Source organism: Uranotaenia lowii, chromosome 3 (genome assembly GCF_029784155.1).
Source record: "Uranotaenia lowii strain MFRU-FL chromosome 3, ASM2978415v1, whole genome shotgun sequence".
Classification (NCBI taxonomy): Eukaryota; Metazoa; Arthropoda; class Insecta; order Diptera; family Culicidae; genus Uranotaenia; species Uranotaenia lowii.
Genome location: NC_073693.1, coordinates 336,769,591 through 336,784,132, shown reverse-complemented (window position 1 = coordinate 336,784,132; position 14,542 = coordinate 336,769,591). Strand labels below are relative to the sequence as shown.

Sequence of the window (14,542 nt, the reverse complement as noted above, 5' to 3'; positions counted from 1 at the left end):
TAATTTCAATGCATGTGGCGGCGAAATGAAGCCTAGAAGTGTTTTTTTTCTTGATTCCTAGATCATTTGTACAGCACATAGTAATGAATGACGCCTCGATATGACCCAGATTGATATTATTCCGATCAAATCAAAACCATTTAAACGATTTAAAAAAATAAAAATTTAAGTTCGTTTTAATTGAAGATGGAATTGTTGTCTGAAAAATATGAGTCTAATACTGATGCATATGAAATAATGGTATAAATCTTTGCGGACATTTGAAAAAAAGGAAAGTGGAAAGATTTACATACAATTTTATAATCTAATACGCCTTAAAACATTTTTCGAACATGTATAAATGTGTTTAACTGAAGATGTATCAAGCGCTTGTTGCATTTGATTTTATTTTAAGTCATTAGTCTCAAATTTGATACATTTAAAGCGATTGGCAACAATAACTCATCCAAAAACCCAGTGAGGCAGCGCAAGCGTGTATGAAAAATAAACTCAAAAATATAGAAAAGGTACGGAGCGTGCAAAAAAGGAATGAACAAAACTGAGCGTGCAGGAAAAATCAGTAAACTATACTGAGCGTGCAAAACCGCCAAAACTTCAAGTGAGTTTCCGGGGAAAAAACGGGACGGTCGGTCGCCACAACAACATCGTGGCAGTGCGCGTGATACCTGATTGTAGGCCTAGAAAATTAGTGCCAGAGCCGTTTCAAGCACATCAGGAAGCAGCACATACGCGGAGAGAGTGGGGCCACGCCACGTGCACATTTTACCGACGTGCACCGAGTCAGGCGAAACAAAATGAAGAGCCAAGGGTACCGTGCCGAGAAAGTTCGAGCGCTAGAAATTCGGGCCTGAAAAACAAGAAGCAAAAGGGTCGCTGAAGGCTTTTCCGATCCGCATCTGTGTCATAACACCCCGGAAGCCACCGCCGAAGCAAAGGGCCTCCGATCGCCGTCAAGCGGGCGATCACCGGGAGGAGCAGCCGCCGAAGCTCCTTGCCTCATCTGTGGCATAACATCCGGGAACCGCCACCGAAGCAAAGGGCCTCCGACCGCCGCAGCAGGCGATCATCGGGTGGAGCAGCCACCGAAGCTCCTTGCCGCATCTGTGGCGTAACCTCCGCCGAAGCAAAGGTCCTCCGACCGCCGCAGCAGGCGATCATCGGGTTGAGCAGCCGCCGAAGCTCCCTGCCTCATCAGTAGCGTAACATCCGGGGGAACCTCCGCCGAAACGAAGGGCCTCAGATCGCCGCACCAGTGGCGAAGGAGCGCGGGGACGATCGCCGAATCCGCCGGCCATCTATCGCCGATCCGTTGGGAGAATCCCGGCGAATCGGTGCGAATAGTATTACTCTCCATCGCCGCACCTGAGGCGAAAGCATCCAGAGCGAATTTCGTCGCCGCATCAGGGGCGTAAGGATTCTGGTGATATCGCTGCCGATCCGGACCAGATTGCGTCGCCGTAGTAGGGAGCATCCGAAGGAACTTCCGCTGAAGCAAAGGGTCCGACCGTCACAGCAGGCGAATATCTGGTGGAGCATCCGCCGAAGTTCCTTGCCTCATCAGTTGCCCAACATCCGGTGCAACCTCCGCCGAAACGAACGGCCTTAGGTCGCCGCACCAGTGGCGAAAGGGCCCGGTGACGATCGCCGAATCCGCCGGTCATCTTTCGCTGATCCGGTGGGAAAATACCGGCGTTTTCCGTTGTCGCATCCGCGGCGAAAATCATCTGGTGGCACGACCGCCGATAGGGTTCGCTTTTCGTCGCCGCACCAATGGCGAAGGAATCACGGTGGTAAGCTGCCGAACCGAAGCGAATTCATCGCCACAGCAGGGGTCAACATTCGAAGGAAACGTCAACAAATCCAGAGCAAACTTCGTCGCCGCACCAGTGGCGTACAATCCCGGGGACGATCGTCGAAACTGCTTGCATTCCATCGCCGCACGGGTGGCGAAGAAAACCCGGCGAGCCAAGGCGAATAGGTTCGCTTTCCATCGCCGCACCAATGGCGAACAACGTCTGGTGGTACAGCCGCCGAAAAGGTTCGGTTTCGTCGCCGCACCAGTGACGAAAGAATTCCAGGGTACCGCTGCCGTTCCGGACCGAAGTTCTTCGCCACGGCGGGGCCAATCTCCGCCGAATCAGAGGGCGCTGATTCAGCTGCTGAATTCGTTAGCCTCTCATCGCCGCATCGGTGGCAAACATTCGAAGGAGCAGCCGCCAACAAATTTTAATCGCCGCACCGGTGGTGAATGTCCAGTGGGTCAGCCGCCAACTCCGAGGCATCCGAGGAGGGAGGAAGCATGTTGCAACCTTGTGAAAGCGAGTGAGTACACGTCATTTCGGGGATGATGGGAGGTTGAGTTTCCTACATGTTGCCCAATACACGCAAAGTTAATCCCAGCTTGATTCTTTTTAATTGTGGCACCGACAACGAAAAGCCCTCATAATACGCATTTAAACTTACAGAACAACAACAAAATCCGTTGAAAATGAACAGACAAATTAACTGAACAAGAGCCTGTCCTTCAACCTGAAAATGTTGAAAATCATTTTAACTCCTGTCATTTTACACGGTGAAACAAGTGGCAACTCGCCTATTAGGAATTTTTTCTCCAAAATGCTCAGTGTTAAATCTGAAGCGAATATTCAAAAATGTCTTTGTAAATTAAGGTCTTATGGTAAAACAGTATTCAGTGAAATTCTTTAATTCTGGAGAAAAACTTCAGATAAATCAATGAAAGTTGATTAGAAAGACTAACAGGGACAAGTATTAAATTTATTTTAAAATCTTTTCACAGACGCATCTGAAAAAGAGCAATGTTTTTCCACTTGCATCAATAAATGGGAAGAATATACAAATTGAACTGTGGTGTTATCCATTTGCATTTGCCCCTATGTTTCTTTATTGAAAATTACAATTTATAATAAAAAAGACACTTAAATGTTTTGAAAGGCATATTAACATTAAAATTTCCAGAAAATAGAATAAATTCATGGAATCATCGTAACCCTAACAGATTAGTTCTTTTTGATCTATTAAATCTTGAGAAAATCATATATAATCTTAAATGAAATCGCAGATCACCTCCAACACTGTTCAGGAAATTTTTAAACTAGAACACTCCAATGCTTCAGCTAGAGAAAAACAGTGGATTAAATTGGCAGATAAGTCCTTTAGGATAAAAAAAGAGAATGAAAATGCTGTTATTCGGTTGAATAACAAACAATTTAAACATATTTTTCCTCCGTTCAAAACCAATCGTTTTCTTGATTAATTGGGTGAATGCTCAAAAGAATTAAGTTAGCCTTTTTTACTTGAACAAATAAAAAAAAAAACGGTGAACTTTTTTTTGGACATGATTTTGATGAAAATATGGATATTAATTATCACTGCTTCCAAGGGTGAGGATAGTTAACAAAAAGCTGCTTGAAAATGTTCAATAAAATATCTTCTTTAATGTTTATTATTTCTTCAGTTCTAAAAAATAGCTACTCGGGAGCTGAAAGTGCTGCAAAAGGCAGAATATTGGGCAAATACTCCAAGGATTGTCCCGATATTCAAAATTCATCTTCCATAAAGTTTTATATGCAATAAATTCCAATTAATGAGAAACTTTTGATTTGATTTCAACCTTAAACTGAACTCGAGCAAAGTGGAGTAAATCAACTCAATAGTATCCCACAAATGAAACATAGATATTATCAACATATAGTTGTTTATGGAACAAGTTACAAAGAGTGGATTTTTTTAGCATGCCAAGTTTGATAATTACGTGGAGTGCTGAAAAAGTCTAATTTGCAACGAGAATTTGATGCCTGATACCATTCGGCAATATTAAAAAAAAAGCGAGACGATTAACAACTCAAAATTTGATGCTTTTTTAAAGTCAAACAGCGAAAAAAAAATTGAAAATGGACGTCAAGTTTAACATGGTAAAACGGAGTTCACCGGGTCTGCTAGTTTCATATATATATATTTTTTATTTCTTGTTTTTTGTTTATTTATGACCCTTTACCACCTTGGTAATTTTTTTATGTTTATCACTTCAAAACATAGTTTTTGGATCGAGGAAGAATGACCTTAACGGGTTAAACTCCTATCAAAAAGAAAAAAAAATTGTTTTTGGCTGAATTTAAAAAAAACCACAATTCTTCTTTTTAAATATTCATTTTTGATGATATCTAAACACAGCAAAGTTCAACAATGTAAAATTTGAAGATCTTAGGAAATATGGTTGGCAAGAACTTAAAAATATCGCTTACCTATTTTGTTCGCGAAACTTCATAAAAAAAGTTGATCTTATTGATTTATTTCCTGAATAATGCCTTGGACAGGGGAGAGTCTCCTCAATAATTTGAGAAATTTTCAGATGAGTCGTTTTTTTTTTTCTTTTTAAAAGTAAAAAACCCTGATATCCGCGAATCATTTTGAACATTTTTACTCAAATTCTGAAACTATCGAATGTGAAAAATTTAAAATTACTGCTGATTTTGAATAACACAAGCAAAAAATTCTCACGTTTGAGAAGATGAAACTTAACAAATGTGTTGGTGTAGACAAAATCTTGTTTCTGCTTAGAGATTCAATTCTTCGGACGAGTGAGCAATTTTACTCAGGAGAGAGATGAACAGATCAAATATGTATCGATGATTTTTGATAATATGTAAGCTCAATGAATGACCAAAACAAAGTAATTTTCAAGAATTCCTCAAATATTGATTTCAGTTCAAAAATTATACTCACATCTCCAGATCCTTCATCTTCGTGTTGATATCGGCCAGCGAAGTCGCAATCTGTACCATCTGTTGCTTCTCGGCGCTGGACTTCGGATGGGTACAGAACAGGCAGCTGAACAGTCCGGCTACGGAAAAGTTAACCGAACCCTCCTCTTCGGGGTCGTTGGAACGCAAATATCCTAAGAACTTCTGAAATTTGCCCTTCGGTGCGACTTCTTCAACTTTTTTGGCAGGTTCCGCAGGATTCTCCCGGGTGCCCCAGGATACATCGTTCATGTTGAACATCGAGTAGATCATCAGCAACATGTACATCGACGGGATGGTTATGTAGTAGACTACTCCGGCCGGTAAGGCGCCCATTTCTTGAGGGTGTAGAATGCCGGTGATGACGATTTGCAAGGCGACCGTGAGAAAGAATATAGACGATGGAGCCATAATACCATCCTCCATTACTTGGATTATGATACCGACCAGGACAGCCATCATGACCAGGGAGTAGATGGCTGAGATGAAGAAGGCGGCCATCAGTTGGTACTTCTGCTTCATCCAGTAGCAAATGGCCATGAACCCGGCAAGGGGAAGCCCATTCCACAGGAAAGAAGTCCAGATGTCGATACGGAAGACGGCAACAAGAGCACCGACCATCATGAGGAAGATCGTTCCAGGGCCAAGGATTGTACCGAACATCAACATGAACTGATAGATGATGTAAGGCATCGAGATGCTGTTGTTCGTTTTCACCACTCGCTTAGCATCGCCGAGCAAGTCCATAATGTTGGCAATGGTCGAGGGAACCCAACGTCTTCTTTGGTTGTAGAACTCGTTGAAACCTTCCGGTGCATGGGTGTAAGCATCGGAAGCTGCGGAATACTCGACGCGGAATTTCTGCTTCAACAACAGCGTACACAGCCATCGATCCTCGCCCTGATCGTACTGGACATAATGTCGCGCCTGGCAAGCCTTGGTCGTGTATTTTTTCATTACAGAGTTTTCCATCAGCGCTCGGCCTCGGAACAGCGAAAAACATCCCGGCGAGCAAAGAACGCATCCAATGACGTGTTCCGTAGCTTTCTGCAGCCAATGACCGATAGCGTACTCGAAGATCTGATACCAAACCATTGGACCCGTTCCAACAGGATGAATTCGTCCACAGGCAGCTCCCAAATCGGGATCAACCTTCATACGATCTACCAACAACGAGACAGCCTGCGGTTGGAAATCGATATCCCCATCCAGGGCCAATAGATAGGTATTTTGGGCAATGACCATTTTTCTCTCAGCCGAAGTGTTCAACTGCATGATTCTGTACCCGAGAAGATAGTACATGTACATAACCTGGGACCACCGCTTCTTGTGACGAATCTTGTTCTTATCTTTAAGATGACAGATCATTTTCGTTCGACCCGGAAGAGTCCAAATCAATCTGCCACCGTAGGGAGTAACGATCTTGGTCGGAGGGTAGATCCGCATCTTGGTTTTGTAGACCTCCAAGGCTGCATCCTCAATGCCATGGATCAAAAACTTGACGTAAGAATTCAGCGGTGAATCGTTGTCCGTTTCACACTTGGATTTGTCGTTCACGAAGGCATCGTCGAAGAAAATGTGAGCTGTAATACAAAATCACCTTAAACTACTGACTAACAAAATAATTCAATACCAACTCACTCTCCAGGTCGTAATAATCCGAATTGATGTCATCCTTCGACGTCTGGATGTGCTTCATTGCCATCCGCCGGGCACATTGATCCTCGTCTAGGCGCAGAATCGACTTCAAGAACTCCATCAGCTCTTCCTTCGTCTCGTGCCACATCGTTGCGCACACGAAGATCTGCGGAATCCGATCGCACGGTTGTATCTCGTCGTTTCGCCGCTCGTAGGCTTTGGCGTCGATTTCGTTCACGTGTTCCATGTGTTTTCTCTTGCTCTCCTGAATTGTTCAAAGAGAAGGCTGTAAAGTCTACACAGTTGATCTTAAAAAGGGTTAACTTACAATTTTCTTCACGAACTCCTCTTGATCCTCCCGTCTCCGATTCATGGCTATACTTTGATCGATCAGCAAACTATTGTACATTGGGGTTATGAACAGTTTTTCAGTGCAAGCATTCCTATCACTTTTGGGCATCCAAATATGCCGAGTGATCCAGGTTTGTGACAGCAGCCAAAGCAACCACAACCAAGCAAACTCCTTCACCAAATAATCACACAAATAGTAGATCGGCGGCGTGCGGAAAAATAGATAATCCGGTAGGACTGCCGTGAAAGCACAAACGTCAGTCTCCCTCAATCCGCAGAACACGAGCAGCAACGTTACAGCCACCGGGACAGCCAGGTTGATAGGGAATGCCATCGAAAAGCTTTGGATCTTGATTTTGCAGGAAAATTTGCTAAAGATGTAGCAGATGTAAGAGCAAAGCACATGCGTCAGGAAGATCCACAGGATGGCATTTTCGGTCGGGAAGATTGTGAACGTCTCCCGATCCGATATAATGGAGCTCATGTTCGGGGAGTTGTCGTTCAGGATGGCTTCCATCTGTGGGGAAAAGATCAAACCGAGGGTTTTAAGATATTGTTGATACTGGTTCAATTTTGATCATAGAATTTCTAGATATCAAACATTTGCTTCTCTTCTAACCCAATTTGCCGGAATAGTAAGTTATTTTTCTGATCGGTTGTTGGTACTTATAGGAAAGCTTGAATACATCTTAAATCCAGACAGGAGTACGATGAAAAGAAACATCTTTCGTAGCTCCAGTTTATCGGTGACTACAACATTTACTTTGTTCTTTTATATCTTTGATAAGATCAGCAAAGCAGCATTCGAGCTGTGAGTTTTCCACATGATATGTGAATTTCCCAAACAGAATGGGCTTCTCGGGTTACATATTTTTTGGATTATTTTTTGATTAGTTCAGCTCTACTCTTTCCCTAGTAACAACATACCGGAAATACCAAAACTGAAAGATGGGTGAACGTCTGTGTTTCCAATGTAGCTGGGTCATTTGGCCAAAAGTCGTTGGGCAGAAGGCCACTCGGCTAAGGAACTTTCAGCCTATGGTGTTAGGTCAAATGGGTTGTTTGGATCATACGCTGACTTTTGACCCTTCGTCCAGATATTGGTCAGACACAGATTCAAAAGTGAGTGATGAAATCTAGATTCATATATCTACAATTCATTACCAGATAATGTTAGAAATCTTTCTTGTATGCATTAGTATTTCACCAATCATTCATCAAAACTTTATTTTTTAAGTTAGATCGGCATGGACGTGGTGGGCAATCAAATTTGCGATCTTCCTTGTGCACAGACATACACAGACTTTTTTCCAAATTGCCCAAATTTTCTATCCTCAACACCTGGCATCTCTGGTCATACGTTCGAAGGTTATCCAACCAAACACTTATTGGCCGAAAAGATGTTAGGTCTAATGGGTGCCAAACCGAATGGTCGTAATGCCGAATGGTCACTAAGCCGTGTATAAGGTAGGCCAACTAGATGTTAGGCTGAGTGGACGTCAGCCAAAATGGAAGGTAGGGCAAAAGGGCACTAGGCTGAATAGATTATGAGCCGAACAAATTTAAGATGGAGAAGCGCAATGGTACAATCAGTTATCTGGCTAAAGCTATTAGGCCGAATGGATGTATCATGACCATTAGGCCTAACTTTCATTCGGCTGACTGTCTTTTAGGCCTCACGTTTATTCGGCCAAATATCCATTTAGTCTACCGTCTTTCTGGTCCACCATCCATTCAGCCTAGCATCCAACATCCATCCATCAACTGTTTTCAACAATGATAAAATATAAACAGTCAAGCAAACTGTAATATAATCAGAACAGGTCAAATGAAGAAATCATTCATGCAATTATTGGTTAGTAAAATACATTATGTATTTATTTGTTTAATTTATCCAACTATTTTTCGTTTTTCTGAACACTTTACATAATTGTTCTTCATATGAAGAAATTGATGTCTTGGTAATTTTTAAGTTTTGAAATTCAGCTGGCTTCCAAAGCCAGAGGGAAACAAGAGCATAAATATTGCTTTTCGAGAAAACACAAACTGTATTTTTGAAGAGTTATGGGTTTCGTTCAATGAAAACGATATGGAAATATATACATAATCTTTTTAAACTTATCTATTTGAATAAAAAAATTGCACAAAATTTTCTGCAAAATGTCTACTGCCACAGGAATTAGCATATTCTCAATGAGTTTTGAATAACAACATTTACAAAAATGGTCAAAAGAATGGTTCCAGATGCTATCAGGCTTTCCAGAGAAATAATTTTATACATGACGGGAGTTCCCAGGAATGGAACTTTGATTCCCGGGAATCGGGAATCACCGAATTTTACAAATTCCCGGGAATTCCCGATAGTGTAATTCCCTTTTTGGGAAGGACACTCTATATGTGATAATTGAAGTCCTGACATCACAATAAACAATATCACAAAATAAGTCATGATTAAATGTTAAGTTTTGAAAAATTAATTTTAAAACTGTGTATTTTTTGTAAATAATGAAAAATAAGAACAGCATAAATGCTGTCTGGTCGCCTGGAGTGGGTCCTGACTAGGATTAATCGACTTTCAGGAAAAGATTGATAACTAAAATCGATTTAGATGGACGGTAGTAGGATCGATCCACCTAAAGAAGTGAAACTTTTGGATGCATAAACCTCCACTCTTTGGTAGGAATAAATGCTTTTAACTGTTTTAATTAAGGTCCTCAATATATTGAAAATTCCATATAAAATTTCCAAAAAAGCCAATCTAATTTTATGTTTTGAAATGACCATTAATGGACACTCTTCAAAATTTAATCGGAACCTAAGGTTTGGTTTTAAATAGCTCGGCTCAGCGAAAACCTGAATCCAAAAGATCAAATGATTGGATCGAAAAAAAAAAACCGATCTAATCGATTTTTTCATGCCAGAAAATCGATCAAAAAATAAAAAATTTGAGTTGAATAAATTCGATCATCCATAGATCGATCCTAGTCTTATCGATTCTATTTTGAATTTCGTAATTTGATAAAATGCCAAAAATAAAATAAAAGAAAATAAAAAAAAATATTTTTAAATTTCACTCGAATAAACAAAGTTTGTAATGATCAAACGAGATTGAAACTGATAAAAGATACATCGGGGAACGTTCAACTTTTTTGGATATTGAATGAACATTTTCGATGTAGGATAAGAGTTTTGTTTGCACTACCCGGTAATTGCTCTGGTGTATTTTACATATATTTCAAGTAGAGTGTCCATTTCCCAGACATTTTGGCGTTCCTGGAAATCGGGAAATCTGAGCATCGTTTTTCCGAGGATTCTCGGTTTCTCGGGAATTTTTTTTTATTATCCTCTACAAAAGCATTTTAAACCAAACGTTTATGGTATTTTTACTTGTTTTACCTTTATTCTGGACAATTAAACATTCACTATATTTTCATACCATTCAAGGTTGGAATTTCAAACATTGAAACTAATGATTTTGATTTTGTTTTTTTTTTTTAACTTTAAAAGGATAAAAATGGTATTTCTTCCGTCATGTCGCGACATGTATGACTTCTTTGGGATTCATGCTGACGCTGTTAAAGCAATAATAAATTAATTACAAGCTATTTATTCGATAAACAAAGTGCAGTTGGTTAGTCAGTGTAGGTACTTCGAAAAACAGAATCCAAAAAACCAAGTGTATGAGTAAACTAATCTACAATACTTACTGCTTCTTGCTGAAGCATTGACAAAATTTAGCAAGGTTTTTGATACGATATCAGTTGGTTTGCTAGACTTCAGGTTATTCAATAAATATCGTAAATTCTCACGCAAAATGGGCAGCTATTTTTTCAACTAATGTCTTAAGGGGGGGTAGGGTCTAACACTTTAAAAAAATCGATTTTTTAATTTTTTTATTTTCTTATTGTAAAACATATCAAGAATGTTGTGTCAAATTTTCAAGTCAATTGAAGCAAAACTGTAGAAGTTATAGGCCTTTATCTCCTCCTATCTAATACTGCAAGAAAGCAAGAGCAGAAACTTAAAACGCGTTTTTCTCGGAAGCACATTTTTAAAGTCCGTGGACATCGTCATTCGAAAACTACTTATCCGATTCTTTTCAAATTTGGAACATATTTTCTACATATAAAAAACCAGACCCCAACGTTTTTCTTTTTTGATTTTTTTTACTTTGGGGAGATTTTAGAGGTGAAAAATGGCGGATTTTTAAGTGAAAAATCGTAGTTTTTACTTCAAACAGCCACAAAAATTTCATAAAAAAAATTTTAAGTTAAATAAAAACGTTGGGGTCCAGAAAAACATCTATTAAAAATATTTTGCTCTGATTTTTTGACTTCAGATGATTCTGTGCTGAGATACAGTGTCCACCGCAAATCCTGTTTTCTAGAAGGCATACTCGAAAGGGCTCCGTCACCGGTTCATTTTTAAATATTTTTCTACGAAAAAATTACTAAATGTTCTTTCAACAATTCTTTGTATAATGCAAAAAATTTGAATACATTTGTTTGTACGATAGCTCTAGAAAAAAATCGTGAAAATGGTGTTTTTTTATACCCGTTAGACCCTACCCCCCCCCCTTAATTTCTAAACGGTGAGCATAACAAAATGAACCATTCCAATTCTTTAAAGATTTTTTTTTATTTTGAATTACTACTCGTTTCAACTTTTAATACAAAGTTTTAGGACAAAATTAACCATTTTCAAATCAAAATTTTTTTTTGGAAAAAAATCAAAATCTTATCCATATGTCGAAGTTGAACAAACTTTTTCCTTGCTGAATTTGACCCTTTTTCCAATAAAGTTCGTAATAATTATTGAAAGGGGACTGGAAAAATATATTTGAATTTTTGTTTTCTGGTGTACACTAGAGTTTCCAGAATGCTAAAAAGAGCAAAATGGAATAAAAAAGTTTCAAAAGAGTAAAGAAAACTTAATTAAAAAAAAACGAGCTATTTAGAGTCTTTCAAACAATGTCAGTTTGATGGGAGTGATAGGTGTGACTAAGCTTTCCAGATTACCTTTTTTTTTGTTGCCCAGATATCGAGAAATATGCTTAAATTTATCTAAAATCCAAGCAAAATCCAAACCACACACAACTACATTTTTTTACACAACGAAAGATTTTTTGAGCTTGTTTCAAAGAAATACACGTGAAAAAATTTGTTTTTTGGAATTGTAACATTTGGATTGAAAACCGCTGCTGGTGTGACTCAATAAAGAATAATTTTTCATGTGTTCATTTTCCACTTTTCTTTTGAAATTTCATGGGAAAAAGCCTGGTTTTTGTCTGATTTATCCGGTTTTTTGTGATAATTTTAAATCTTGTGCTTGAATTTTGCCAGGTTCATTGGTTTATACGCACAAATTTTCCCGGACCAAATACGCTCAAAACAAATTCTGGAAAGCTAAGAATGACGTGGAGTTTGCTTCTAGCCTTCGTCGGAGTCGGATGTTTTTAACTCTCGATCCTCGATCAAAAGGCAGTGATTTCTTTCTATTGATAAAGTGTTGTAGAGCGCGTGGTGATGAGCCCATCGCCGGGTGACCATCCAAACCGGACCATTCCGGAATGGATGGATGCCCAAAGTTTACACGGTCGGTTATACTATTTAACGCTTCAAGGTGCTAAAGGAAAACAATTGCCTAAAAACCCGTTCTTGATTGGACGTTCCATCGAGAATTTTGCGGGTAAAATTGAAGGAGCCTTTTACGAAAAGTCGCGGAATTGGTACGTGCTTAAGATCAGGAACAAGAACCAAGGAAGACTGCTGACAACGTTAACTACCCTATTAGATGGTACACCGATTATGATAGGTCGTCATCCAAGCCTAAATCAACGGAAATTAGTGGTCACCTGCCGAGAAGTGGATGGAATGGAAGATAAAATACTGCTGGAAGAATTATCCTCTCAAAAAATCATCGACCTCCGCCGCATAACAAAAAAAAAACCAACGCAGGAATCATAGGAACATCAACATTGATTTTAACAATCAACAACACCATTATCCCGGAATTTATTCATTTCGGACTCCTTCGTGTTCGCACGCGCATATATTATTCGCAGCCTCTATTATGCCGACAATGTTTGCAATACGGTCACCCTAAAAGCCGTTGCAAAAATCTGTTGGCTTGCAAAAATTGCTCCCGAAGTCATGATAGTGCCGATTGCTAAGCCGAACCCTTTTGTGGAAACTGCAAAACAACAGGTCATTCCCCTTTGGATAGAAAGTGCCCCATTTGGATAGCAGAATCAGCAGCACAAAAACTCAGCACCGATAAAAATATCCCGATCAACGAAGCCCGACGAATGATAACCACGAGCAGCAGCACAACCAGCTACGCGAACGCAGTTAAAGCCAACCAGAAACAACAGAGTACAACACATCAGCAACAAGATAAAACAAAAGAAGAATCAAACCAACAGACGAGCCTGACCCAAAAAAGGACGCTCGAAAAACCACACACTCAAACAGCACCGCAACAATCCTCCCAGACTGATGTCATCAGTTTGGGTTCAGATTCACCGCCTCGAAGAAGGACCCCTCTTCCATCCTCTCTTCCTGCAACTTCGGCAAAAGAAGTTGTTCGTGAAGAAATGGTAACACATTCTACCCGATCAATCGTGACGCGCAATATGCAGCAAGTGCGGCCACCAGAGAAACCCTAATATCCTCTCTTCCTCATATCCCTCCACTTCCTGTTTCCTCCCATATCCCCTTTCCCCATATTATTTAATTAAATGACCCTCGGCAAATTATTACTTTATATTTAACCCTTTCCTTCCCATGGTAGCACAGGTGATCCACAACTTTGCACAGCTCGCAATTGAACTAGGTGCTTTGGATCTACACCATTTTCTCACCGAATGTGAAGATATGAGTGAAAAAACATTGCACGAAATTTGGAGAAAATCGATTCGCTAAATTTTGCTCGGCAGATCAAAAGCTTAAAAAAAGTCGGATTTTTTTCGAATTTAAATCAAGTCATCATTTGTTGTTCAATAACTTGATGAGTTTTTAGTATTTTCCTCAAATAAAAATGCTGACGTGCAGAAGGTTGCTTATGCAAGCAGAATCGAATGATGGTTTACTTAGATTTCAACTAAAACATATAAATTTTCGAGTAAGTAAAGTGGATCACTGGTGATACACTGGGAACAAAACGTACTTTTCTTCTTGCGGAGCTTTTCATCAATACTCATGAAAATCATGCCGTAAAAAAAAATTTCGCTTCAAGATAGTTATTTCATCTTCTAAAATGACCACATGTCTCGAAATATTTGTAAAAGTTCGTGATTTTTTAAAAAAACGGCATGTTTACCTTTCCTGGCGCAAAGTGTCATGGCGGCCATTGTTCAAGGCAAAAATGAAAATTTCAAATATTTCAATAAATAGACCATCGAGGGATGGGTATACCAATGAAGTTTTTTACCAAACAGGATCGTTTTAGTTTCTGATCAATGAGGTAATGGAATTCCATGTTTTTTTTGCAATTATTTCTTGTTTTTCATTTACACCCTATGTGTTGCTATCTTCCCAATGGAGCATATATGATCCACCTCAAAACCCTAATTTATCGAATAGATCATTAAAGTAGCCTTAAATAATGCATCTTTTGTTCTTGAACTTTTGTTGTAAATCAATATTTCTATTTTTAAAACGTGAAAAACCTCGTGGGAAGGAAAGGGTTAAGTTAAATGCCTAATAAACGTTAAGTTAAAAAAAAAAAGAATGACGTATATGATAATTTTCAATTTTCTCATTTTTCTCAACTAATGAAAGAGAAAAGTCAGA

At 39.4% G+C, this 14,542-nt stretch overlaps 1 protein-coding gene across 1 annotated transcript in view; it reads right to left on the bottom strand.

Moving 5' to 3' along the window:
* The window catches only part of LOC129756073 (chitin synthase chs-2-like), a 72,274-nt gene that overhangs the window by 26,866 nt on the left and 30,866 nt on the right, over window positions 1-14,542 (bottom strand). The window contains exons 5-7 of the mRNA XM_055752826.1: window positions 6,727-7,266; window positions 6,402-6,663; window positions 4,744-6,343 (exon numbers count right to left, since the gene is read on the bottom strand). Coding sequence (XP_055608801.1) covers window positions 4,744-6,343; window positions 6,402-6,663; window positions 6,727-7,266 — 2,402 coding nt within the window. The remainder of the gene's footprint in view (window positions 1-4,743; window positions 6,344-6,401; window positions 6,664-6,726; window positions 7,267-14,542) is intronic.